The sequence below is a fragment of the Tachypleus tridentatus genome, chromosome 1 (genome assembly GCF_004210375.1).
Source record: "Tachypleus tridentatus isolate NWPU-2018 chromosome 1, ASM421037v1, whole genome shotgun sequence".
In the NCBI taxonomy this organism is placed as follows: Eukaryota; Metazoa; Arthropoda; class Merostomata; order Xiphosura; family Limulidae; genus Tachypleus; species Tachypleus tridentatus.
This window is the reverse complement of record NC_134825.1, coordinates 99,863,514-99,890,803: the sequence shown is the minus strand read 5'-3', so window position 1 is coordinate 99,890,803 and position 27,290 is coordinate 99,863,514. Positions and strand designations below refer to the sequence as shown.

General features: G+C 34.1%; 1 protein-coding gene and 1 long non-coding RNA gene across 3 annotated transcripts in view; one reads left to right on the top strand and one right to left on the bottom strand.

Annotated features, from left to right (window-relative positions):
• LOC143256810 (kelch-like protein 17) overlaps positions 1–22,224 on the bottom strand; it is a 78,677-nt gene extending 56,453 nt beyond the window's left edge. The window contains exons 1-2 of the mRNA XM_076514527.1: positions 22,051–22,224; positions 14,073–14,311 (exon numbers count right to left, since the gene is read on the bottom strand). Of these exons, the coding sequence (XP_076370642.1) occupies positions 14,073–14,311; positions 22,051–22,160 (349 nt within the window). The 5' untranslated portion in view covers positions 22,161–22,224. The remainder of the gene's footprint in view (positions 1–14,072; positions 14,312–22,050) is intronic.
• Positions 824–25,871, top strand: LOC143256812 (uncharacterized). Of its 2 annotated transcripts, XR_013031528.1 has the most exons (3): positions 824–962; positions 1,093–1,207; positions 22,221–25,871. It is a non-coding gene; the product is annotated as an uncharacterized LOC143256812 (long non-coding RNA). The 2 variants fall into 2 exon arrangements; XR_013031536.1 differs by having other exon boundaries at positions 848–1,207.
• The last annotated feature ends 1,419 nt before the right edge of the window (positions 25,872–27,290 follow it).

The window sequence follows — 27,290 nt, the reverse complement described above, 5'->3', positions numbered from 1 at the left end:
GTACCCTCTTATTGCTAAGAAAGCCCTTGAGATAATCATACCGTTTGTTACAACGTATTTTTGCGAGCAATCCTTTTCGAGAATGGTAGACATAAAAACGAAGAAAAGGAACAGACTTTGTTGCGAAACTTATATCAGAGTGGCACTTGCCAAGGTGAAGATTTGCAGTAAATATTCATTGAGTTATGTTTTTCTTTTTGTGTGAAATTCATGTTTTGTTGGTTTTGTTCTTTGAACACAATGATATTGTGTGCAACTGATGCATGGTTCATTTTGTGCACTAATAAAATATCTACTTATGTTTTGAATTTGAAAAAATCATATTTTATTTTTCCAATTACGAAGGGTTCAGTAAATGCAAGTACGAAACTTCCGGGGTTCAGTACCTCCAACAAGGTTAAGAATCACTGGTTTAGTGTATGTGGACAGTAGTCTTTCAGCGCATGTTTACAGTGCTATATCCTTCGGAGAGGGAGCATCTTCCTCCTGAAACTGTGGGTTAAAAATAAAGTAAAAGGCCTGAAATTCTAAATAATGGTGTAACTTATTAAATATAACTATGTAATACTTACAAGGATTATTTCTTGAATCATTCTCTATATCAGGCCTAAATCATGTTCTCATCATCTCGGATCATATATGTATGTCTGGTTCTTAACGTGGTGCATTAGCAAAAGAGTATTAAACTCCATCCTGCTTCTTGTAGCTATTATTTCGGACTTATAATAAAACAGATTAATTTGGAATCAAATATTGTTTGTTGGCATGTGTAGGTCTGATATAATTTACATTTTTATACCGTTTTCTGTTTTGATCATGCAGAACAACTGAAAGAGAAGTCTGCACGCACACACATGCTATGTGTCACTGTGTTTGCATTGAATGTAAATTTCTCACGCTGCAAGCACAGTGACATAAAACTCCTCAAGCCTGACTACTCCAATGTTACATCGTACACGTAGGTGTGTCAGTGTGGTATTTCTAGTATCGGTCTTTTTTTCGATAAAAATTTGCAACTAAATATTGTGTCACTAGCTTTTAAGAAGTAAAAGCAGAGTTGACAGACTCAGTTTGAAATTTATTGTGTCTTAGCTATAGATAGGCCTGTTTAAGTCTCGAGAAATGCTGGTCAAAATGTCAACTGTACCCACTCCAACCAAAAGACCATATCAGCAGTTAATGCTACAATTTATCACACAAAAACTAGGTGAGGTAAATATTATTTAACTTTAATTCATTCATTCATGTCTGTAGTCACCTTTGAGGTTTAGAACATTAGAAAAAATTAGGCTTAAGATTAAATATGAATTCACTGATTTGTTGTCTAAATGTAGCTATCGTTAAACTGTTTCTAAATTATTGTGTTAGTTAAGTAGGGTGATAAGAACAAAAATTGTCCTAATTTATACATACTACTATAAAAAATGTTGAATGAGCTATGTAAGCGTAACTGGAAAATGTAACTCTAAAAGGGTTTATTCTATATATGTTAGACACCATAGGATGACATTAACTCTGATAGTCTCAAAAAGTTCAAATATAAGCTATTTAGGCCTAGTAAATTAGCGTAAATTTAATATTTACAGCTTCTCAATGTAGTTATATACAGTTGAACTACATCAAGGATGTACAGGGGCGTCGAGATTGCAGGTCGGTCCCCGGGGACAATTATATCATCGGGATCCTTTTTGAAGTCATCATAAATTCATGATACGTTCATGGGCGTATGAAGAAATTTTTGATCAGCGGAAGCCAAATGTGTTAAGAATTTACATTTTTTGGATAAAAAGGTATTTTGGAGGTAAAGCGATTTCCCGCAGTACTGAAAGTTTTCCTTAAGTATATTACGAAAATGAAAATACATTATTCTTTATCCCATATATTCCCCAGGCTCCCTAATTGACTCTGGGCCCTGGGACTGTGCCCCCTGAGTCCTTCCTCGTTAGGCTTGAGGATGTATGTAACAATTTTTCTCGCAAAAATGAACCATGGCAGCTTCATTATAAAATCACCTCTTTTGATCAGCCCTTCATTTATTGCTTTAACAGAATCCCAACTTAATCCAGAAGCTCCCTTGATTGAGACAAATTAATTAGCATCATAATCCAGTAAATTTTATTACTAAACATTGTTCAGATGAAAATCACCTTTTTGATTTTCTTAGTGAGCAAAATTTTAGCCATCCAAAACTTTAATTTTTGCCATCACGAATAGAAGAAAGGAAACGTAGAGTAGAAGTTCAACAAATCTTGCCTATGGTATAGTGTAAATAATTACAGTACATTTCTTTCTTACTGATGTGTTTGGAGAATTTGAAAATCTGAATGATATTTGTTTTGGAAAAAAGCTGTTGGAAGGAAGGATAACTACTTAGGCAATTATGGAAGCAGCACTGAACACATATCATTGAGCCCAAAGGTGCAAAACTGTTTGTACTGTATGCAACATGTTGGAGAAGGCATACATCTCCACAGATTCAGATTAATGTTGTGTGAGCAAGAAATATGATTCCAAATAGCCAAATCAATCCCACAGTACTGGAGTTTATTAGCAAATGAAATACAAGATTCCTCCACTGGTGAACAAATCACTACATGTGTACAGAACAATGATGGTCAGGGACATTTTAATGGCTTTGTTCCAGACTTGCAAAATGGATGCTGAAAGAATTAGTAATTTAGTTTTTACTATGAGAGACTGTGGACCAAATATGGACAACATAATAGTTCAAAAATATTTTGGACACAGTTGTCATGATCCCAAACAAAAATGGAGTTCAAGCTAGGATCAAGAATAAGAATCAGAATGTTGTCTATGTTCATTGTCACTTAAATGTGTTAGCATTAGAACTTGTAGCAGGATGTAGGAGCATTCCACAGATTCACAGTTTACTTGACAAAGTGGAAAAGCTAAAGTGTTTCTTTGTAGAAGTGCAAAGAGAAAGGATATTTTTTCTAGCTGTAGATAAATAGGTGTCCAAATAAGAGGGAACACAGAAGCATACAGAATTATGGAAAAGACACAAGGATTTCCATTGCTAAAATGACTCTATCAGACAGAGTTTAAAAACAGAGACAATGCCCAAGTTTGGTTCAATCTGATGGATTGCTAGAGTTTGTACTTTATTGACACTGTTGGCCAAGAATTCAAATGAAAGCAGTGGTTATGCTGTAACAAGTGATGCAGAATTGTGAGCAAGGCTGATGCAATATGGGTATTTTCTTACATATATTCATGTGATACAGATTGTACTAAGCTACTGTGCTTCAGTCACTAAAACACTGCAAGCAACTGTCTGTGAGTTGACCAAAGTATATGCAGATACTAACTTGTCCAAACAGGCTCTAAAAGCAAGATCATGTGATATCTGGGACAAATACACTTGGCTAATACAGTTACGGAAGATACCAGTTCACAGCATACCAAAAAGTTTATGTTTTATGTTTTCATAGACCATGTCATTTCAGAATGCTCCTAGTATATCTGTGGACTCGCACTGCTAAAAACTGGGTTTCAATACTCTTGGTGGGTAGAGCACAGATAGCCCATTGTGTAGCTTTGTACTTCATTCCAAAAAACAAACAAACATTTCAGAACTAAACACAAGACTGGAAATGAATACACAAGCTTGATTATAATTAATGCCTTTGTACCAAGAAAACTTGAATCATTACATCAACAACATGTGTCAGATGTTTTTGTATTATAAAAAATTTCTTCAAAAGAATAAAAACCTTGTACTGGTAATTGAGAAATGGAAGTTACTGTATAGTGATGTACCAGTTGATATTTGTTTGTCTCAAAGATACAGTTGAATCCCTTGCAGCATATGATTATATTTTCTCACACTTCACAGAGGGTTGATTGTGAGTGATTATTTTCAACCTACAATAGCCTCAAGCTGTGGATCCACATAAGTATGATTGAGGACTGCCCCAGCAGACTACTACTAATGTTAGTTCACAGAAAAAGTTATATGATCCTAACTCCAAAGGCAAATTTTCAAAGAAGTTGAACTAAAGATTACTCCTGAAATAAGGTCAACATCACTACTTAGAAACTTTACTAATGTTCCTGTTTTGTTGAATAGAAATAAATCATGGTGTTTACAGATTGTAAGCACACTGTAATTCCAAAAGATGTTATTCTCATTCATAAGGCTAACCTTAACATGTGAAATATTTCTAGACTGAAATATATATATGTGCACATAGTAATTAGCAGTTTCCACTGATTTTTCACTTTGTCTTTACTGATCTAAGGAGTGGTTATGCATGAAAATATAAAGAGAAAAATAAATTTATGACTTACGAGTGTATGCTTAAAATTAAAATGTGTGTGTAAGTGTTATGATACTGATAATTTTAAAGATATTTGTCCCATTAAATCTTGGTGTCTTTGTGAATGCTGAGGTCATATTACTGAGAAACTGATGGCTACTTCATATGCTGACCTGACTGGCATGTCTTTGTGTGGAATGGTATGAATACATCTTTCATTTTCCAGCTGTTTGAGATATATGAAAGGTCGAACAGTATACCCTGGAACTAAAATGCATAAATTACTTGTGTCACTTTTCTAGAAAGAGATTATTCTTGATTATGTTGTCTGGGACACTTGAACAGCTTTTGTCACTAACTTTTATATTAATGGATTCTCATCTATTACAAAATAACGTATTCTGCTTACCGTGTCTGAGGTATGATTTGTTTAAAGTATCTTTTTGTGTGGTCCTGCTGTCACAGGTTGAAACTTATGCCTTTGTTCTCCAATGCAATTATGTACAAACAATATCCCCATCTTAAAAATTCTAAATCCTTGATATAAACACATCTTTTAGATTATACTGTATGAATATTTTGTATTAAAAAGAGCTGTTTCATACATTGCCCAAAAGTAATCAATATTTTGTGGCATAACACTACCTATGATGCACCAAACAAAATAAAAATGTAGTTCTGGTACATACAATTCCATTGCAATTTTACATTGGCTGATTATCCCTTGACCTACTGATTTGTACATGCAAATTTAATATTATTTATATAATCCTATACATATAAGTATTTAACATACATCATATTTAGAAAATGTTTTTACAAATCTACAACAAACCAAATTATCTGTGAGACACATTATGTAGTCCATTAACTTTAGCAGTTTCGAAACCTCCATCTTTACTATACTTAGGTGATCACAGTATCAGTCAAGTTAACGTAAATTGGTAAAATTTACCTGTCAGGATATAAAAGACTGTTTATTTTATATATTATAAATTTAATTATTTTATGAACAAATGTTTTATGATTGATTAGTGTGCTGTTTCTTTAATTATAAGAGAATTAAAAGCAGAGAAATATTGGAAGTTGTGTTTGTAACCCATTGATGTCCAAAACGCAGCAAGCCAATGAATTAGTAATAACCTTGTAAATAATATGAGATGAGCTGGAAACAGCAGACAGATAAAAACAGGAGAAGAAGAGAGTAATGTCACAGCTAAGGAAAAGTTCAGTGGGAAGTTAACTATGGTAGAAGTGATAGGCCTAACGTTTAATATGTTAAAGTACGGCTACCAGTTGAAAAGAAGAAAAAGCAGAATAATTTATTTAGCTAAAGCTGGTTTTAAAGTAATTGAAGTGCACTTTTGACGAAGGAAACAGAGGATGTCTTGAAGAAAGAAGACCAAACGAATACTGTGGTAACTCACACCAAATTGTAAGTGAATTATACAGAGGATAATAGTAGGATTGAAGTGGGAAAAGATCGTTCATCTTCTCAACTGGAATTCTAAAGTAACTGAATAGACCTAAGCAGACTTTTGACAAGTAGAAGAGAACCATATAGTGTTTATGATATTCCTCTGATCATTATAGTGTAAAGAATTTATTGCACATACATTAAACTAGTTTGAAATATATATATATATGTATTATTTTTGAAACAAGTGAAGCGTTGAGTTTTCTGTGTGTTGGTATTTGGGTAATTATGTGGAATACCCTGGAGGGTAAGGTGCACTAGACCTCTTCCTCCAGAAACAAGTGAATTGAATTGAATCTCTGTAGGTGTTTGGATAAGAAAAGTTCATACCCTGGAGGGTCATGTATTGTGGCTCCTATATAGTGATTATTTTATTCTATCAGCAGAATGTCAAGTTTGTTGGTGGCATTTTTTTTATTGTTTAATACATGTATAATACATAATACATATATGTATACATATTTTTATTATTTAATATATATATTTTTTATTTATTTTTATATTTAAAATACAAGTTAACTGGGGAGAGATATTTAGGACTAGCTTCATCATGTATGAGGTACCTGTCTAGTTTGCATAGTAATTCGTTTTTCATTCAATTCTTATTAAAGTACATTATTGTACTATGTAGGATTGTATCTGGTATGGTTGGTATGTTTGAGTATTTATGAATGAACTGAGATGATATAGTTCTTGGAACTCTGTATGCAGTTGTGAGGAGTGTGTTTTGGATTGTTTGTAGTTTTGTTTTAATTATTTTATTGCTTACAGTTATCCATGCTGGAGCTGCATAATCTATTACAGGTCTAATATATGTTTTATAGATTTTTAGTATGTTATCTGTAGATGCTCCACTGTTTTTACCAGTTAGACTCCTAGCATAGTTAGTTCTTCGCCAGACTTTATTTTTAATTTCGTTCAAATGATTGATCCAAGTTAGTTTTGAATCATAGGTCAGACCTAAAAATTTTGCCGATGGGGCAATCTGGAGTAGTGTGCCATTCATATATAATTCTGGCTGTTGTTTTTTGTGTTTTGTCAAATTCGTAAAGACTATGAGTTGTGTTTTTGCTGTGTTTATTTTTATTCTATATTTTTTTACAGTATTCACTTATTCTATTTAGTTGTGGTTGTATGTTAGTGGCTGCTATCGTGGGTGTTGCGGCACTTTTCCAGACTGCCACATCATCTGCAAACTGTGAAGAGAATCCATGATTAGGATCCCTCAGTGGCATATTGTTTACATACATGATGAAGAGTATAGGGCTAACCACCCCTCCCTGAGGGACACCAGCTTCTGGAGTAAAGTATTCAGAAAATGTTCCTTCAACATTTACTCTACACTTTCTATTTTACAAAAAGTTAGATAACCAGCAAATAATTCCTCTCGGTAGTTCCATTTCATTCATTCGGAACCTTAGACCATCGTGCCATACAGTGTTGAATGCTTTTTCGATATCAAGGAAGCAAGCGACAGTACATTCTTTTTTATTGAAGATATCTATTATGGTTTTGGTTAATCTGATTAGGTGGTCTGTCGTTTGTCTAAATTTCCTGAATCCATTTTGTTCTTTTGATAATTTTGATGTTATCTCCAAAATTTGGAGAGTCTATTACTGATTATTCTTTCAAGAATTTTGCCTACACAGCTGGTCAGGCTGATTGGTCGGTAGCTGTTAGGTTTATTTGCTGGCTTCCCTTCCTTATGGAACATTAATATATTTGCAAGCTTCCAAGAAACTGGAATGTATCCTGAGGATAGAGATAGGTTAAAAAGTGAATTTAGGTGGTCAAACAATTTCGGAGTGCCCTTTTTTAGAAGGATAGCTTGTATTTCATCTTCACCTGGTGCTTTGTGTTTTGTGTTTTTTATTGCTTCGAGTAGTTCGTAAAGGGATATTTCATTTGTTAGTAACGTGTTTGCATAATCTGTGTCGGAACTTGTATTTGTATCAGTTATGTTTATTGGAAAAATTGGTTCAAATTGATGTTTGTTGTTTAATATGTGATTAGTGACTTTATTGTAGAAATATGTATCCATATCTGGATCAGTTTGAGTTTTAAATGTATTTTGGAGTTGATCTTTGAAAGCTTCGGCTATTTCTTTATTTGTGTGTGCTATAGTATTATTATGTTCAAGTGAAGGATATTTCTTTGTGTCTGTATTTTCATTGGTGAGTCTTTTAAGATGTGACCAGAATTTTTTTGGGTCAGTTTTATCATTTAGTTTTGAGCAGTAGTTGTGCTATTTATCTTGTTTTTGTTGTTTTATTTGTGTTCTGATGTGATTTCTAATGTTGTTTATTTGCATTTTGGTTTCTCCTCTTGTTATCATGTACTGTCTTCTTAATTGTCTTTGTTTTTTGATTAGATTGATTATTTCTGTGATGGGTTTCCATGTGTTGTTTTATGGTGTTGCTTTGGTATTGTTAACTTGGCTGCTTTCTGAAGGCACTCCGTAATTGTTTGACAGTAGTTATCCATTTCAATATGGGTTTTAACTTCTTTTATAACTTTATTAGGTAATAGGTTGTCTAATTCCTGTTTGTAATTTTGCCAATCTGCTTTTCTGTAATTAAATTTTTCTTTCCTAAATGTTATATTTTTATGGGGGGCGAGATCAAAGACAATATATTGGAAGGCGATCACTGTCAACATCTTTTACCACTTGAATTTTATTATTTTTGGCTCAGATTATATGTACACATGCACAGGTCTAGTATGTCACTGGAGTTAGTGGCATACACTGTATGTGTAGGGGTGGTATCATTTAATAAGACTATATTGTTATCATCTATGAATTGTAATAGATTTCTACCATTGTAGTTTGAGCTCCGGCATCCAAAGGTAACATTTTTACTATTTAAGTCACCCATAACTATGGAGTTTTGGTTGTGGGAAAAGATGTTGCTGAGTAATGCTATATCTAGTTGTTTATTAGGTGAGCAGTAAATCCCTGCTACAGTTACTTTTGTTTTATTTCTTTGCAGGATATCGACAGTAACATGTTCGTTGTTACTGCTCAGTTTAATTTCTATTACTGATAGCTCCATTTTGTAGAGCAGCATAATGCCTCTGTTTTCATCATTTTTTATTTGTTCTGTCTTTCCTTATTGTTGAATAATTTGGTATTTTAAATCTATTGTTATTGTATATCAGAGTTTCGCATACTATTATAATGTGGGGGTTAGTTTCTTGTATTAGGTCTTTGATCTCATGTTTCTTGGAAGCTATTGCGCCTTGGATGTTGATATATACTACTGTGAACATTATGCTGTGATATTATGTAGGGTATGTGTGGTGTGACGTGTTTTTTGGAGGTATTAATCAGTAATTCAAAGCAGTTGGTTGTTTGGTTCGGTTTATGTATTCTGTTACAAATTCTGTAAATATGTTTTTGATTATGGTTGTGAAAAGGCTTGTTTTATCTGGTGTGTTAGTATTCGTTTCTTGGAAGGTGGTGCTGTTTTCTTGTGGCTTTTGTGTTTGTGTTAAGGTGTTCTTATCCTGAGTAATAATGTTCTGTTCTTGCTGTTTGTAGGGTTCTTTTCCTTTTAACATTTCTGCATATGTGGTTTTAGTTGTTTTATTAAATTCTGTTGATATGTCTGTTTTTGGTTGTCTGTTTGTATTTGGTTGATTCTGTTCTGATGGTGTTCTTATCTGATAAATACGTTGTTTTATTTGTTTGTGTTTATCACATTCTTTATAGTTGGTTGTGTGGGTTTGACCACAGTTACAACATTTGGGTGTTTCTTTATCTTTTTTGCACTGGGTGATATGGTGTTCCCCGCCACAGCCGCAGCACCTCGGTGTTGCTAAGCAGGCTGTATAAACATGCCCATATCTTTGGCAATTGTAACATTGTGTTACTACAGTTGCCAGAGTTTTTAGCTGTTCTACTTGGTGTTTTTGATACCAAAGCGTTATTCCATTATTTATTAGTTTTAGAATGATGTAACTGTCGTCTATGTCTATACGTATAAGATTAGTGAGTGCCTGTGTTTTCTTTGAGATTATTCGCTGTATATTAGTATGTGGAATGCCTTGTTCGTCTAAAGCTTGTATAATTGATTCAAGGTTAATGGTTTGGTGAACCCCTCTTACTACAATGGCTTTAGGCTGCGGCTTACTTCCTGGCAGGTGGATTTTAATTTTACCTGGTTTGAAGGCATCTGCTGGCCACTCTTTTACTAATCTGTTTAGGTCAGCAGCGGCTTGTCCTTGAACAAGGACACCGTTTCTGGGCAGACGCTTGATATTAACAATAGTTACATGCGGCTTGCAGCGTTTAACCTCTGTCGCAAGTAGGGGTTGGTTGTACTGGCCTGGAATACCTTCTATAATGATTGAGAATTGTGGTGGTTTTGTTTTTTGTGCCATATTGTTACTTATTTTTTGTTCTTTCTGTAATGTTTTTTTTTTTTTGATGTGACTGTAATAAAGCCTTCTTGATCTTCGGTGTCTGGCTCACTGTCTATGGTATTTTTTACAATATTATTTTGAGTGTTTTCGGTAGATCTATCAACATCCACGGCGTTTGTTTTTACTTCTATTTCTTTTACATTGTTAGTTATTTTATTGTTAATGTTAATTGCAGGGGAAGCTACCTCTACCTCGGTATTAGTAACAACAACTGATTCTTCTTTATTTTCCGTAGAGTTAGTTTAATAATTTTTCTTTTGACTTTTCTTCTTGTTCTTACATTATTTTCATTTGTTTTTTTCTGCTGTACTAAGTTCCTTTTTAGCTATAGTACATCGCGCTAATAATGGTCAATCAGTTAAATTACTTTTCGATTTGCCACCAACAAGACTTGACTTACTTGTTTTCTGTATATCCTGATCGGCATCGGTACTTTTTCCGTCTGCCATAGTTTGTCCTGGTCTGATTTTAGTCTCCAGGTGAGATCTTAAATGCGGTTTCCCGCTCTGCTGTCAGTGATTTCTTGAGGTGTCCGCCGCTGTAGTAGTAGTATTTGTAGTCAATCGCACTGGTAATGTGTTATATATTTTTTCAGCTGTATTAGTTGGGGAAGCTTATCTATTCAATCTTTCCTTTTTAGCGTTGAAAGAACACGTCTGTATCTTTCTCACTCTCGCCAAAAAACCCGAAACAAGTGAAGTGCACGCTATTCATTTCTCTTTGAATTTGGCGCCAAGAAACCAGATACATATTTTAGGATGATCCAAACCCAAGAACAACAACACAGTATATATGTTTAGGTCGTATCAAATATTAAGTTATGCCCATTGTCAGTTGAAGGTTTTTACTTATACTGTTTGATATTATTACCAAAAATCCTATGTCCATTGTGGTCTGTATAAGAAAACAAATTTCACTTACGTCCCAAGCTTCATTTGTAAGCCTTCAGGTGTGATAGTGTTTCTCGATATTTTTGATACGAAGCACCTGCTCGCTGTTTCCGTAAACTATAGGGAAAGTCTAAAACACAAGTACAACGAAAAAACCATACGATTTATGCATGAATATCCTTAAACTTTTTGTTTATTTGTTTTTGCAAAATCCCACAGACCGGAAATTGGTTATGATAGACTGGCGGTTGAGAAACATTGAAGTATATTTAATGAACGTATATAATTTGAAAAGTACACCTTTTATTAAATTATATAATTTTGGGAAGTGTGTGAAATATAAAGAATCGTAATGTATAAAATAACAGTTAAATATATATCAAACTCAGATGGATGGATGGCAACTGCCTGTTTCTTTCAAAACGTCGTCTTCTGTACTTGTTTTTGCAAGAGGTAGTTGCTGTCCATTCATCTTATTTCCATTATGCCGAAACAATCTATCAAAGTTAAATACATACACATTACAAAATAAAAACATACCAAAAACTAAAGCATTTGGATTACATGCTACTTGCAGTATCAATTATAGAATGATATAAATTAATTACGTCTTTATCTTTCATGCACTGTAAGAGATCTGTTTATATGAAATACAAAAAGCTCTTCCGTTGAGTACTGTTGGAGTACCAGTGTGGAATGTAGAAACTGTTTCTGTGGATCTTCTAAATGTTGCTATACAGGTGATTAGTTGTAGCACATATACACATAGAACGTGTGCAGTGGCGGCTCATTTTGGGGCCAAGCCCCCCTCAGCCCCCAATATTGTCACCTACTTATATTCATAAAATATGAAAAACACAATTGTCGTTGTTGTTTAACAATTAACATCAAAGAGACATAGATCTGTATAACTCAACGTCTTCATTAAGACGGAAGTATGTGTCATGCGTCCCATAGCAACGTACTGAATGCACTGAAACTCATGCGCTGTATTGCCGCTCCCTGTGTAATGCCATTCTATCTTGAGCTTTGACGAAGATTAGACAACCACGTTGATTTTAAGTTACAACAGATCAGGCACATTGTTTTCAAGTAATATTGACTATAAACACAACATGATGAATGATAGTTAGCATGATAGTGACCTTACTTTTCCTCAGAGTGTATTAACTTCACATGGGATAACTCGTTTCTGCTATGTAAACTATGTCTTTATATTATATTTCTTTTGATTTGTAGCTTTACTCTTAATGGTATATTAAATGTTCAATCTAAGCTAATCTTTATTTTCTTTATTATTATATATTACCTTGGGTGGAATTTAGGTGAGTTTCCTTTTTTACATATACGCATATTTTCATAAACAGATTATTTCTAATTTGTAATAATGAATTATTAATCAGATTATGAATTTCCAATGAAAACTGCATTAAAAACGCAGTTCAAAAAAGCACACCTTTCTAAAATGTACCTTGGTATTTACATTATTATAATTTACCATCTATCTATACTTCATACTGATGGCATTTTGGGAAGCCCCTCCACAGTTTACCTCAGCCCCCAACGAAAATATCCTGGCGCCGCAACTGAACGTGTAGTCGCTAGGGGTTTCCTATTTGTTAATATATCACTGAAGACTATCGGAACATGCTGGTAATTTGTTCAGTTTTGTAATAGTTTTCTCTTGAGAAGCTCCGGAAGCTATAGTGTGTCTTGTTTTATAGTTTTTTGGTAAAAATATGTGAATTAGTTTTTACTTATTTAATGGTTCTCCTTGTTTGGGAGTGAATTTACATTTGTACAAATGCTTGAACTGTTTCTAGTGGCCTTTTGAGTTAGTTTATACTGAAATAAAAGACTTCATTGTTGACCGATTTTCTTTCGTTGTTATAGTACTGAGGGCATTTTAGTGGGCTGATCATGTTAACTGATGTTAGAGGGGAATAAACCTCATGAATGTTGATTTTAAAAAAATCTTAATGAGAATAGAAATGAGACATTTTGCTATTAATTCTTTAATAAGGGTGGCATCTTTTAAAGGTAGTGGAGAATATTATGACAAGAATGAAATAATAGAGGCTTATGCAAAAGCGTGCTAAAAAGCTTGATTTTATAAACTCTGAAAAAAACTGTGAGAAATAAACAGCCACGTGGGATTAACAAATTCAAGAAAATCGTGAGAATTAAACAGTTATGAGGGATGAACCAACTTTGGAGAATTTTAGAAACAAGCAGCCTCCTGGAGTTAATTAACTATGTGTGTACTTGATCAACCCGGAAAAGTTATGCCAAATAGGTAGCCACGTGGGGTTAATCGACGAAAGATAAATAAAGGTGCGAAAAATAAGCAGCTTTGTAGGATTGTTTTGTTCAAGTATGTCCTGAGGAATAAGAAGTTACATGTAGGCCCTCTCAGAGAAGCTCGGGTCACTACTACCTTTTGAGGTGCTTGATTATAACAATAATAATAAAAAGGACATGTGGAAACAAAATAAGACAATCATTAGCCCCAAAGAAAAGTGAAACATAATTTGGATATGTTTATTTAACATATATTTATTAATATTAACATTTAATAAATGCTTTTCTAGCCTCTTTCTTTGTATAAAAACAAGTCGATAAACTTAAAAAAATGTCAAGTATCTAAATTTGAGGCCCCCTTTGAGCTTAAAATTCAGGCCAAGTTGCCCTCCCTCCTCCAAATAGTCCTAACTAAGTGTAATGAACGAAGTAGGGAAAGTCCGTGGAAAAAACAAAGAAATTAAAACTGAAATAAAATTGATTATTCAACATAAGATTATATCTGCTTTTGTGTAAAGTATCCTTATAGTATTTTTCCAAAACTATGCTTATTAGACTAAGGAATTGCGATATGAAAAGAAATAGCATTTATATTACAGAAGCAAGAGTTACAAAACCAAAACCTTTACAAAATGCATGTAATATTCCTTGTTATACTAATGATTTGTATTGTAGAAGTATGACATAAAATTCACCTACTGTTGAACATGGCGTGGAAATAGGCACTGCATGCTGACAACACTACCTTATGTGCGACAATTGACCTGTCATCCACAATCAGTGTAACGTCACATAGTTGCCCTTTTTCTCTCATATTATGGAGGGCTGTAAAAGCAGCCGCCTGATGATCCGAATTGACATGATGAATCTGGAAAGGACGGGCGGCATTCGTGGCTAACGTTTCTAACATGCTGATTTTAGTCGATGAAACGAAGCGTCTAGAATAATCGTTAAAATATGAAACAGAAAATTAGAATTATCGTTTTTTTTTATGAAAATATGATTATAAAACACTAAATTATCGTCTATATTGTCACTTTTGTTATTTGTGGGAATATTTCGCACCAACGTAAGTATTCATTAAATACCACTGATACTTAATACCATGGTTATTTTGTGTGTGCTTTCTGGTAGGCCCGGCATGGCGAAGCGTGTTAAGGCGTGCGACTCATAATCTGAGGGTCGCGGGTTCGCATCCCCGTCGCGCCAAACATGCTCGCCCTCCCAGCCGTGGGGGCGTTATAATGTGACGGTCAACCCCACTATTCGTTGGTAAAAGCGTAGCCCAAGAGTTGGCGGTGGGTGGTGATGACTAGCTGCCTTCCCTCTAGTCTTACACTGCTAAATTAGGGACGGCTAGCACAGATAGCCCTCGAGTAGCTTTGTGCGAAATTCAAAAACAAACAAACATTTACTCTCAGAACGCTAAGTAAAATTTTAGGTTCCACACCTAGCTTTTTACTGAGGTAAAAGAGCGATATTTACTGGCATAATTTTTTATCATTGTTTCTTATTAGTTTAGAAATGTCAAAGAAAACTATAACTTTGATAGGATCTAAACAACAACAAAATCAATTATCAGACGTACACACTTGCATTTCTTATAAAACGTGATAACATACTAACTAAACACAAGTTTATAGATTGTCATGTTTTTTGAAAAAAATCTTACCAACAGGAACATGAATTCATGGAAAGTCTGCATTTAGGGTCAGGTCTCAGAAGTGTTCCCACTGTATAAGATTGTAAGTGGTTGACCTTCCAATAAGATTACAGGTTAGTTCAGGTTTAGAAACTGATATACATATTAAACTAATTACAAGTACTTTGTGATGTAAAAATAGAATCCTTGTACCCGTGGGAAACTTTGATTTGAGAACCGGTAAATATTTATTGAAATAACTGTCGACTGTGGCGTCTTTCAAAGTATTCTAAATGAAACAGTTTGGTGTTAAACATCAATAATACATGTTGATGCATTTGTAACTAACATTTAACTGGTACAACTCCACGACGTCTACATGTTACCAAGTGTGTGACGATTTCAGAATATCACCCATTTAAATCTTGGTATAATCTGTCTATCAACATTTTAAAAATAAATTAACTTTGCTTCAAATGCTAAGTGATTTTTTTAAATCGATATTAACTCTAACGTCATCAGCTTACGTACACAAGCCGACTACGTACTTCGATCAGCCTAATGCTTCAGTGGTTATTTTTAGATATTAGAGAAAAAGTCCGGGAATTATATAAAAGGTTAAGGACTTCTGTGCGTTACGTAGCACCATCAAAAGAACAATAGTCGCGACAGCTAGTCTACGAATTAGGTTTGGTCCATACATGAATTTGCAGCATAAAAAAAAATATAATATTGGGTATGCGATTAAATTCTGTGCACTATATTGGAAGATAAGAATTACAAACATAAAACATCAGGATGATTTCCATTAAGAAATTATATCTCGCTATGAGATTTACTCAATAAAGTTGAACTTATAAGTAGATTAAATGAGTGGAGGTAAAAGTACAATGCTTGGAACTCGTCTAGTGTTTGTGGCATTTTACTATATGACTGTTATTCTGTATAATTCCATTGGTGCTGGACTTATGCAGTGTTGAAATAAGTTGTTTCTTATAATACTCCTTGACACATCTTGAATATTCACATAAGTGCTAAATATATACTAGCAGTTAATCAAGTCACCTGAAACACTTTTACAATAACACTTTTCAAGGTACTCTATCATTGTTAAATTCACTTCTGGGTACTCTGTTGAAAAACAAGAGGGCCTTATCTGTTTATTATGCCACGAAAAACGTAAACCGTCGAAAATGATTTCCTTCATAAACACTTCTGAACTACTAAATAGAAAAATAATATCTAACATTTAGCATTATTAGATATTAAAGGCAATTAGGAAGAACAAGAAATAATTCGCGCTTTGTAATATGGATGGTAGATTGGGGACACTTTAATATTAGGTACTACGACTGACAGGTACACAGAGAAGAAAGGATAACATATGACTGACAAATGTGTAGAAAGATCCAAATTGTAACTTAGAATCAACATAATGGTCGTTAGGTACATACATAGAATGTAAGAGATAACGCTTAGAGGCGGCACCCACTACTGACATGATAAAATAAAGGGACACAAGCTCGAAGTTAAGTGTTTACTTCAGTGGTTGTAACCTTTCGCAATGTTGGAGCTGTTACTAAAGCAAAAACAAACAAACAAACAAAACAACAACAACAAAGTCTGTTAATTCCAGTATTAACATAAGATTTTACCTAACTTCTCAATTTATTAATATATGGTACCATGTAAATATTAATTAAATTTCAGTTGTTTGTTTTAGCGCAAAGCCGAAAAATAAGCTATTTTTGTTCTGACCATCACAGGAAATCGAACCCCACATTTGAGCGTAAAAAATTATAAATTTTCAGCTGATTCACTGTGAGATATTAATAAAGTGAGCAGTTGTATGTATACATATGATAAACTGAGTGAAAAATACAGATAATAAATACCATAACTAACAGGTACAGGACACAGAAAACAAGATCACTTAACTATCAATCCACATCTGTAGAGAAGACAAAAGAAAGCACCAAATAGACATTTACACAGCTTAGCTAAAATGGTAAATAAACAGATTGTTTGGTTTTGAATTTCGCGCAAAACTACACGAGGGTTTTCTTCGCTAACTGTCCTTAATTTAGCAGTGTAAGACTAGTGGGAAAGCAGCTGGTCTATTAATTTTCGAGATAAGCGCACGAAAGCACATACTGGCAGATACACACATGAACTTGATTGCAATACCCTCATCTCTCTCCGAAGTCGAGAGTAAATATATTAGCAAGACAACAAAATATATAGCAAAAAACAACTACCATTAAACATCGGAAGTCAAAGAAACTCTACGGAAGTTTGGAGAAAAGGTGAAAATGAGCATTTGGAATGCAACCCTGATATGTGATAAATTTGTCAAACAGAGGAAGACAGAGGAAATTTTACACTTAGAAGCATGATGGACATAAATTCTCAGAGAAATAACTACGGCAATAAACAGAAAGTTTTCGTGTGTGTGGCGATAGTTTACACCAGATTTTGTAGCAATAAAATAACGAAACAAAGAAATATGATACACCTTTTATTCCTTCAAATCCCGAAATTGATATGACAGAACGGTCAAAAGAACTGTACATAGCTCAGTCTTAAAAGGATGATTAACTTGAAAACAAAAACGTGCGGCATGCTTCCTTCATTAAAAGATCGGAGGCTACTTTTAGTTTTCACATTTTCAGAACAAACAAATCTTCCTAGTGTCTAGTTATTAGACTTAAAATGGCTTGATAATATAACTAAGCCTTACTACACTTGCATGATGATATAATTATCCCCTAGTTACTTTAAACTATTATTATAACCCAGTGTTGCTAGACTTAAACTGACGTAATAAGAAATTAATCTATAGCAGTTTTAAACTGGTGCGATTATATAATCCAAATTTATGTAAATTTATTTTTATAACTATGTTCCTCATCCATCCTAAGTTTCTAGCTGGTATTAGAACAATTTGTTAAAACTTAGTCCTAAACTGTTGTGATACGCTTCAGTTATGCCAGACTATTTTTAAGAAGTTACGTTTGGATTTACAAGTTTTATTATCGTTCGCTGCTCTATCTTGTGTACAGAAATATAGTTTCCTGCTTGTAATTGTTTTGCAGTTTGTGAGATTGAATTTAGTATAAAAGTCAACATATTGTTAGTGATCTTCGCTTAAAGAGAAAATAAATAAATATTATTGTACATAAATAACATGTTTGATCGATACAGCTTTAAATTCAAGTTGATTTACTATTACACGGTTCCATATCTACATGACACTACATTTACTGCATAGTCTTGTCTATAGTTTGTTTATAATAATTACTTTCGCAGTTTATATCATGGAGGCCCGGCATGGCCAAGCGCGTTAAGGCGTGCGACTCGTAATCTGAGGGTCGCGGGTTCGCATCCCCGTCGCGCCAAACATGCTCGCCCTTTCAGACGTGACGGTCAATCCCACTGTTCGTTGGTAAAAGAGTAGCCCAAGAGTGGGTGGTGATGACTAGCTACCTTCCCTCTAGTCTTACCTTACTAAATTAGGGACGGCTAGCACAGACAGCCCTCGACTAAATTTGTGCGAAATTCAAAAACCAATATATCAGGGATTTTCAACAGGCGGCATGGTTTTGTGTGGCCCGCGAAGGTTTATTGCAAAATAACTTTTTCTTTTTTTTTTCTAGTGAAGAAATGAAAAATTCTGATTTGCGAGGTAAAAGTGCATGAAAGCTCCAACTGACATTCATTAATGAAATTTTAAAATTTATTTTATGTGCACCTATATGTCTATTATTTATGCCTCTATAGTTTTACAGTAATAACTTTATAGTAATAGCTTTTAAATTATATCACATACACCTCAGCGTATTATACCATCATTCCCCCTGCTAGATAAAGTGGACTCGCTCAGCTATATACTCCCTCCCCTCTGCCAGACAAATTGAACTCGCCCGGCTGGTGGCTATTGCCAGTTTGTCCGTTTGCTGTTGTGGAGGTTGACATGTTGTAAATTATCACTGTTCAGTTCCGTGGTAAATATAAACATGAACAAAGTTGTTTTTTTTTAAGAAACGTAAGATTGACAGTGAAAACAAAGTGTACCAGGAAAGTTGGGAACTTGATTATTTAATTACAAGCAATAACGGCAAGTTGCAGTGTTTGGTTTGTATGCAAATTATATCAGTGCCCAAAGAATATAATGTGAAAAGCATTATTCAACGATGCATGAAGAAAAGTATAAAAATTATGAAGGAGAAACTCGAAAAGTTGAGATTGTAGATTTCAGCAAGAAATTAAAATGACAAACGAGTATGTTTAGCAAGTTGTCAGACATCTGCTTTGAATGCTTCGTACATCGTTTCTCTTGAACTTGCAAGAGCAAAGAAACCTTTTATTGATGGCAGTTTAGTAGAGAAATGTGCTGTTGAAATGGCAGAGGCGTTTGGGGATGCCAAAATTGCTAATAAATTTGAATCAGTGTTGCTTTCCAATCAAACCAAAGAAAGAAGGATCACTGGTATGGAACAACAATTAGAAAACTCACTTGTTGGATTGGTTGAAAAAAGTACTTATTTCTCGCTTTGTCTTGACGAAAGTCTGCTCAAGCAGATGTAAGTCAGCTGTTAATATTTGTACTCATTATTCATGAAGATTTTTTTTAACAAAAGAGGGATTATTGAATATATGTACTCTTTGTGGGACCACGAAAGGAAAGGATATCTTCGAGGCAGTGAAAAGTTTATTTGATAAAATCGGAGGTTTCAATAAGTATTCAGCAATAGTGGCAGATGGCGCACCTGTGATGATTGGAAAAAGATTAGACTTTGTTGGTTTTCTTAGGGAAAATGAAGTAATTTGTCCAACATTTCATTGTGTTATTCATCAAGGAGCTTTGTGTGGGAAATCAGTGAAACAAAATGAAGTTTTAAACTCGTTAAAGTTATTGACATGATAAGAGGAGGAAACAAAGCTCTTTTACATCGGCAGGTGAATCAGATTTTGGAGGATATGGAGGCAGAATATGGGGATTTGGCTCTTTACAACCAATTAAGGTGGCTCAGTGCCGGAAAGTGTCTTGAATAATTCTTTGGAATAAGGAAAGAAATCCCTGCATTCCTCGATCAGTTTGCTCAATCGGATACAACACAGTTGGAAGAAGAGCTCAAAAGTAAGGATTTTCTGAAACAACTGGCTTTTCTCAAATACATCACCACTCACCTTAACGATCTCAACCTGAAGCTCCAGGGGCGGAACCAGATGGTATCAGATTTAATGGGAAACATAAATGGGTTTCGAAACAAATTAAGAATTTTCAAAGTTTGTTTAGAGAACAACGACTTGGCCCACTTTCCAAGTTGTCAGCAGGATAGAGCTGTTCAATAATCCTCTTTCTGTTGACATAGAAAATCAACAAGCTGACGTTCAACTTGAATTATGTGATTTGCAACCTGATCCACTTCTGCAAACCAGACAAGAAAAGGGCCAGATTTCTTTAAACTACTTTTAAAAAATCGATTTCCAAATCTGCCTGCTTTTGGACAGAAAATGACATCAATGTTTTGTAGCACATACACATGTGAAAGTGTGTTCTCCATGATGAAATTCATTAAGAACCACAACAGAAGTCGCCTCACGGATTCTTCTCTGCTTCACCTCCAGAGACTAGCAACAACAGAACTCCATGTCGACATACCCTCTTTGGTCAATGCAGCTGAGGGACCTCAAAGTTCACATTGAAACTTTTATATCCTTACCACCTAAAATATCATAGATATGTCTGTTATTCTAGTTTCTTTTATATGCAGCATTGTTTCATTAAATTTATTTATTACGTAATTGAACATGTTTAAATTACATTTTCCTTTTTTTCACAATGAAATACATCTTTTTTCACAAATATGCCCGTCGAAATATCAGGTAACGTAAAGTAAGTCACATTTAGATTAATTTCTTCCCCAGTCGTAGCTCATTTTACCATGTTGAAAGGACATAAACTAATCCTATCATGGATCTATTTACTCTTTATTTTATATTACGTAATACACCAACAAGCTCTAATTTGACAAAAATATAATGCCGTCCACCACTACATTCGTGAATATACTTGTGGCCCCGGGGCACTCTTAAGTTGGAAACCCTTGGTTTATATACTAACTGCTAAATAATCCCTAAGATAGTACTTTACAGATTTCCTCAACAATAATCATAACTATTTCGTAAACAAATGAAAACTTTACCCATCTTACGAGCAATAAATCATTATTTCAGAATTATTCATTCTAACATGCATACAAAATAATAAAATGATGCAAGAAATATTTGTGAAGAAAGCCTCTAATGTCAAGCATGGTAATTTCCGAAGAAAAAAAAGTTAGCATTTCTTTATAAGAGTATAGACAAAAACCACTGGTAAGAAACAACCATCAAACAATCACTGCTTCCTGTTAGAAATACCAAAAGCGTTATTCACAGATGTTGTCTTAATACTCAGTACAAAGTCTGATTAATCAGTTTGTAGATATAATTCCAATAACTACACTAACGAGAAGGAAGATGAGTAACTTGTGTTTGTGAAATATGAAATAAGTGAAATGTATAAAATAAATGTTGCACTGAAAACTGAATTTTAACCATATGCAAATAACAAAATACTTTAAAATATATTAAAATAAATAGTTAACTGAATTCATTGTTAATAAGTGAGATCAAAAGTTAAACAGTGGGAATAATATGAAATATATGTACTTATATACTATGAAGTAAGAGTTTGATGGCTTAAGCAACTGGAATGTTTTAAGAGCTCAATGTTAATTCTTACGAAGAAGATAACTCGGTTAAATATTATATGTTAATTAATTATCAGACAGTATCGTAACACATTGAAATAGAGTAACTTAACATAAACTTTCTTTATCTTATTGCCCGATGGACGCGTGAAAGCTCGATTGTTCATCGAATTTTAATCATGTTCTTCCTGTCAGACGTAAGTCTCTCTAGACGAACAAAGAATGTGCCATTATTACATCCAAGCAAAGGCGGTAAGTCGCTGAAAATTGTACTGACCTGTTTGGTACGTCTGTACATTTTTCTCCGTCTCTAATGGTTTTACTGGTTCTATGGTAGAAAGGACAGTAGACTGGTAGGGAAATAACATTTATGTGTCTAGTATCCATGATTTTCTTACCAAGTATACATTCTCTATGTGGACGTGATGTGTTGGCTTTTTTATGTAGAGTCTGCAAAACTTGCACATGAACGTGCTGACATTCTGTGTTACCTGCAGGGAGTTTTCCCCGCGCTTTTAACAGAAGACAAAGTGTGCTGACGATAAGAGAACCTAGAGGGCCAGCTGTTCGCTCGTGACGTAGGCTGTACGAAATATGAGCAGGATAGCAATTTCAACAGCTGTGCTTCGAAATGCTCGACCAGAAATCGTGTAGTGGGAAGTGTGACGTCATAAAGTGGATCAATCCAAATCAATACAAGACATACAAAAATAACCAGGAACAATCTTTACTGACGTCATATTATATGTTTATTTTCTTGGTTGCTCAAGAGAAGTAAATTAGCATATGTACTTTTGAAGTTTTATATTCAAATAACTAGCCTAGTTTTATTCTTACATGATCCCTTTTTTACTTGTTTATCAACCTTTCTTGTGTATATTAGCTTGACAAGATGTATTCTTTTTCTCCATCAAAATATACTCAGAGTTTGATATTAGATCAAAATGTCAAAACACTTAAAATAAAACTGTATGCAGCAAATAAAATTTAAATACGGCTCGCAATAACTCCACTATTTCTATGATTCGTAGTTGCCCAGATTTAACGTGCATCATATTATGAAAGGTTAAATTTAAGAAAAAAATATCTTTTGCATAACACTTGCATTAAATGTGTTGAAGGATTACTAAATACAGTCAACAACTACCGTCAACTAAGACTACAGTCAACTAAGATTTCTTTGAACCTTTGCTTCATCCTCTTCTGATTCCCACAGGTTTTCCATCCCATCCGTCCCATCTATTGTATCGGATATCCATCATTTTTTGACATCTTTAATAATGCTTTAATGATTTTCGGTGGTAGCTTCTAGTACATTACCTAACAATTTAACGTGCGCGAATATAATTCTCAGTCGCATTTTCGGAAGATTTTTGGAGGTGCGCACTGTATTCGAGTAAATACGGTTTATTTACTCTGTATGGAGAAAAGCAACAATCTAATTAAATAGTTTATACATTGAAATAAACAACTATTCAGTTTTTATATTACGAAAAAGAAATACAAGCAGCTACACAAAGGCTATCTATGTTCTACCCACCAAGAGTATTGAAACCCGGTTGCTAGTACTATAGGTCTGCAGATATACCGCTGTGCCATTGGAGAGCCAATTTTATGGATGTTGGATAGTTGTTGTTAAGCACAAAAATATACACTAGACTATCTGTGTTATGTCCTTTACGTGTATCGAAACTCGTGCAAGCTTAGTTATTTACCACTAAGCGACTGGGATACTGAAGATTGTCAACAAAATATTCCTCTTATACTCATAAAAATAAAAAAAAAATAAATACACGTGGGGAAATTATTATTTTTTACAATAAGTTAATAATTCACAGAGAAAAAAACACTAAATGAAATTTACACATTCTATGGTGGGCTGCCGCAGCACTACTATTGGTGTGTTTTCTCATACATATTATAATACCGAACGACCTTACCTTTCTGCTGGTAGTATGATTAATTAATGTCTTCCGTTTCGTCTTCCATAAAGTCCGCATGGTTCTGATCATATATATATATTATGTTTTAACGCTATTGACGAAACCTCCTGCTCCCGGTCATCTGTTTATTTATCTCCTCTCTTTACTTCGTGTTTTCCATTTAATGCATTTTAAACGCGGCAGTATCTAAGAATATTATACGTTCAGTATGTGTTTCTGATTTAAATATCGTGATAAGTTTATTTATGTCAGAACTTATCCTTGGAAGAGCGTGATGTTCATCGAATCATTGGTTTGGTTTGTTTTGAATTTCGCGCTAGCGGTCCCTAATTTTGCAATGTAAGACAAGAGGGAAGGAAGCTAGTCATCACCACCCACCGCCAGCTCTTGGGCTACTCTTTTACCAACAAATAGTGGGATTGATCATCACTTTATAATGCCCCCACGGCTTAAAGGGCGAGCATGTTTGGTGTAACGAGGAATCGAACCTGCGACCCTGAAATTACGAGTGGAGTTCCTTAACTACCTGGCCCTGTTGGGGCTCATCGAATGAAACTGTTATCTATAACTTTTATTATATGTGCTGCAGTAAAGAAGAATATTGATATAAAATTTGGAACTGCTTATCACATATGTTATAGCTAAGAAAGATATGAATGTAGAGTTTGAAACTAGTTTTCTCAATTTATCAAAAAATGAATTGTGATCCAAACTAGCCTGGAAATACAAGTAATATTTCTGTTTTCATATATGTTCAGAAACAATCATACGTATCATATATCCCGACATACTGGACTCCTTGTAATAAACTGTGCAACGTTTTTACAGATCGGTTGAACCAAACTAATTCTTTTAGCAAAGCCACGTTGGGCTATCTGCTATATCCAACGAGGGGAATCGAACCCCTTATTTTAACGTTATAAATCCATAGACGTACCGCTTTACCAGCGGGCGACCGATCTAATTCTTCTATCAGAAAAAGAAAGAAAGAAAGAAGAATAAAACATACTAAACAAAATGAACTTTAATTTCAATGCTGCGTGTAGGTTTTACTGCATCGCTGTGTTTAAGACAAAAAAGGATACACAGTTTATCCGAAAATGCATACACCAGGTAACTTCTTAAGGTTTGTAAGTTTTATTTCATTTAATTAATATTTTAAAATGACATCCAAAATTAGCTACAATCAGTATAATTCTGCATTCATATTCTGAGAACATTTTCCAACACAGTTATAATCTCATAATCTCGACTCATAATCTGAAGGTCGCGGGGTCGCATTTCCGTCGCACCTAACATGCTCGCCCTTAGAGCTGTAGGGGCGTTATAATGTAACGATCAATCCCACTATTCGTTGGTAAAAGAGTAGTCCAAGAGTTGGCGGTGGGTGGTGATGACTAGCTGACTTCCCTGTACTCTTACCCTCCTTAATTAGGGACGGCTAGCGCAGATAGCCCTCGAGTAGCTTTGCGCGAAATTCAAAACAAACATTTGTTTTCAAATATCTCCAAACAAAGACAATACTCTAAAAGGGTGAAATCAAGGAAGCATTCAGAAGTTGTCACTATTTAAAAACAGGTTAAATTCTGAAATAAAACACATGCATAAATAACATTATGTAACAAAATTTTTACTTTTTCTTGTTCCTGGGCAGAAAGTGTTATTTCCCAATTGCTTATGCCTAAAGTAAATGGAAAATATCTATTTTTTCTCTTCAAACTTTACTTTTGTGACCTGGGAGCGTATAACGAAAACATGATGGGAGACTATATTTGGGAGCTGATACTTGAGAGTGATTTACAATACAGTCGCAAATCTCGAAAAACTGCTCTCTTCTAAACTTTTTTGTATAACTTTAGTATAAATAAATGTAAATCTTGATTCATATGTTGTTTTATTCAGACCTTATGTAAATGAAAATGTGCAAATTTGCCCGTTTTTACATAGAAAATATGTTAATTTATAAATTTCATTATCCAGGTCACAAAAGCAAAGTTTGAAGGAAATGATGGCCATTTTCTGTACTTTTACAACACAAGCAATTATGAAATAACACATACTATCCGGGAACAAAATTTGTGTTATATAGTGTAATAATTAATATAAAAAATTGTTTTGAATTTTGTTATCTCAAATAAAAATTTATTCGAGTTTATTTTTGGTATGCTCATTTTTGGACACGCTGTATGTTGCACTTTGCTATTTAACTTATATGTCTTTGTTTAAATATTTTGCCATTACTTTATATTGTGGTTTATACTCATTAGGCGAGATTCTTAAAAATTCACTTTGCAACGATATTCGAAAATACGTTAATATTTTCATAAAACATGTATTGTTTATTTTTAAACTCGATAATCTATAAATTTAATGAACAGACGGGACTTGCGAAATATATTTAACAATATACGTTGCATGTATTAAAGTGAAACAAACGTAGATAAAATAAACGTATAACAGTAAATCCGTTACACAACTAATTAAGCTAAAGGAAGGGTGATTTTAGGGCTTTCAATAAATCTGTGTTGTCAGAGGTGAGTATATGGACTTACAAAACTAAATTCTGCGGTTCGATTACTCGCGGTGGACAAGCAGCATATAGCTTCATATAGCTTTGTGGAACAAACACAGTTTCTTTAAATGTTCGATAGAAAGAATCGTATAATAAAGGTCTCATCAAGAGTACTCTAGTTCTCTACCACTAAATATTAGATAGGAATATTTCACTGAGTGTACTTTTAAGCTGTGCTTCGGGCACCTTAAGAATCTGCTATGGACGAGAAAGTACTTGACATGTTTTGTTAATGACTTTTCGGTTTTTATACCGCAGCACAGAAATAGAAACACCGTTGAAAATTTAAAAACTTATCAAGTTTTCTCGTCAGTCGTGGACACAGGATTTTTTGGTGGGAGAGATGATCGACTAAGTAACAGTGACTTAAACCCGACCCTAAGTAAACTTTTCCTTGTTACTGCAACGTAAATTTCATGGAATTAATTTAGAAACAAAGAAAAGAAACATGTATGACTATGAACTCTCATTTATTGATTTTATTCTAAAATATCAAGTTACAAGTAATCGTACAGCACTATACTGAATCACACAACATAGTGCATGTGACAATGAACTTTCATATATTCTTAAATAACATGTTACAAGTAAACACAGCAAAAATATTCTAATTGAGATGATCAGTACTTTATATTTCTGATTTCCCATTAACCTACACAATTTCGGTATGGTCAGTGGGGGGATGCATCCCCCCCCCCTCTGTATCCATCCCTGTTTCTCGTATATGAAAGGTTTCTCGCAGGTTTATTTCATGCTTCATTAATCTAATTACTTTTGTAATATATGGTTTTTCGTTTTCATTAATTTATTTTTTCTGTAACTAAGTTTGAACTTAACGAAAAAACCAATAAAATTAACTATTTGTTTATTGAAACACAGTAATGAACTAATTACAAATGAGTTGTTTTCTCCTTAAATGAAAATAAAACCTTAAGACGGAAGAGCTATGTTCGTCTTCATTGCGTTACTGAAATGATGTGAAAGAAATCTATACCAGCGTCA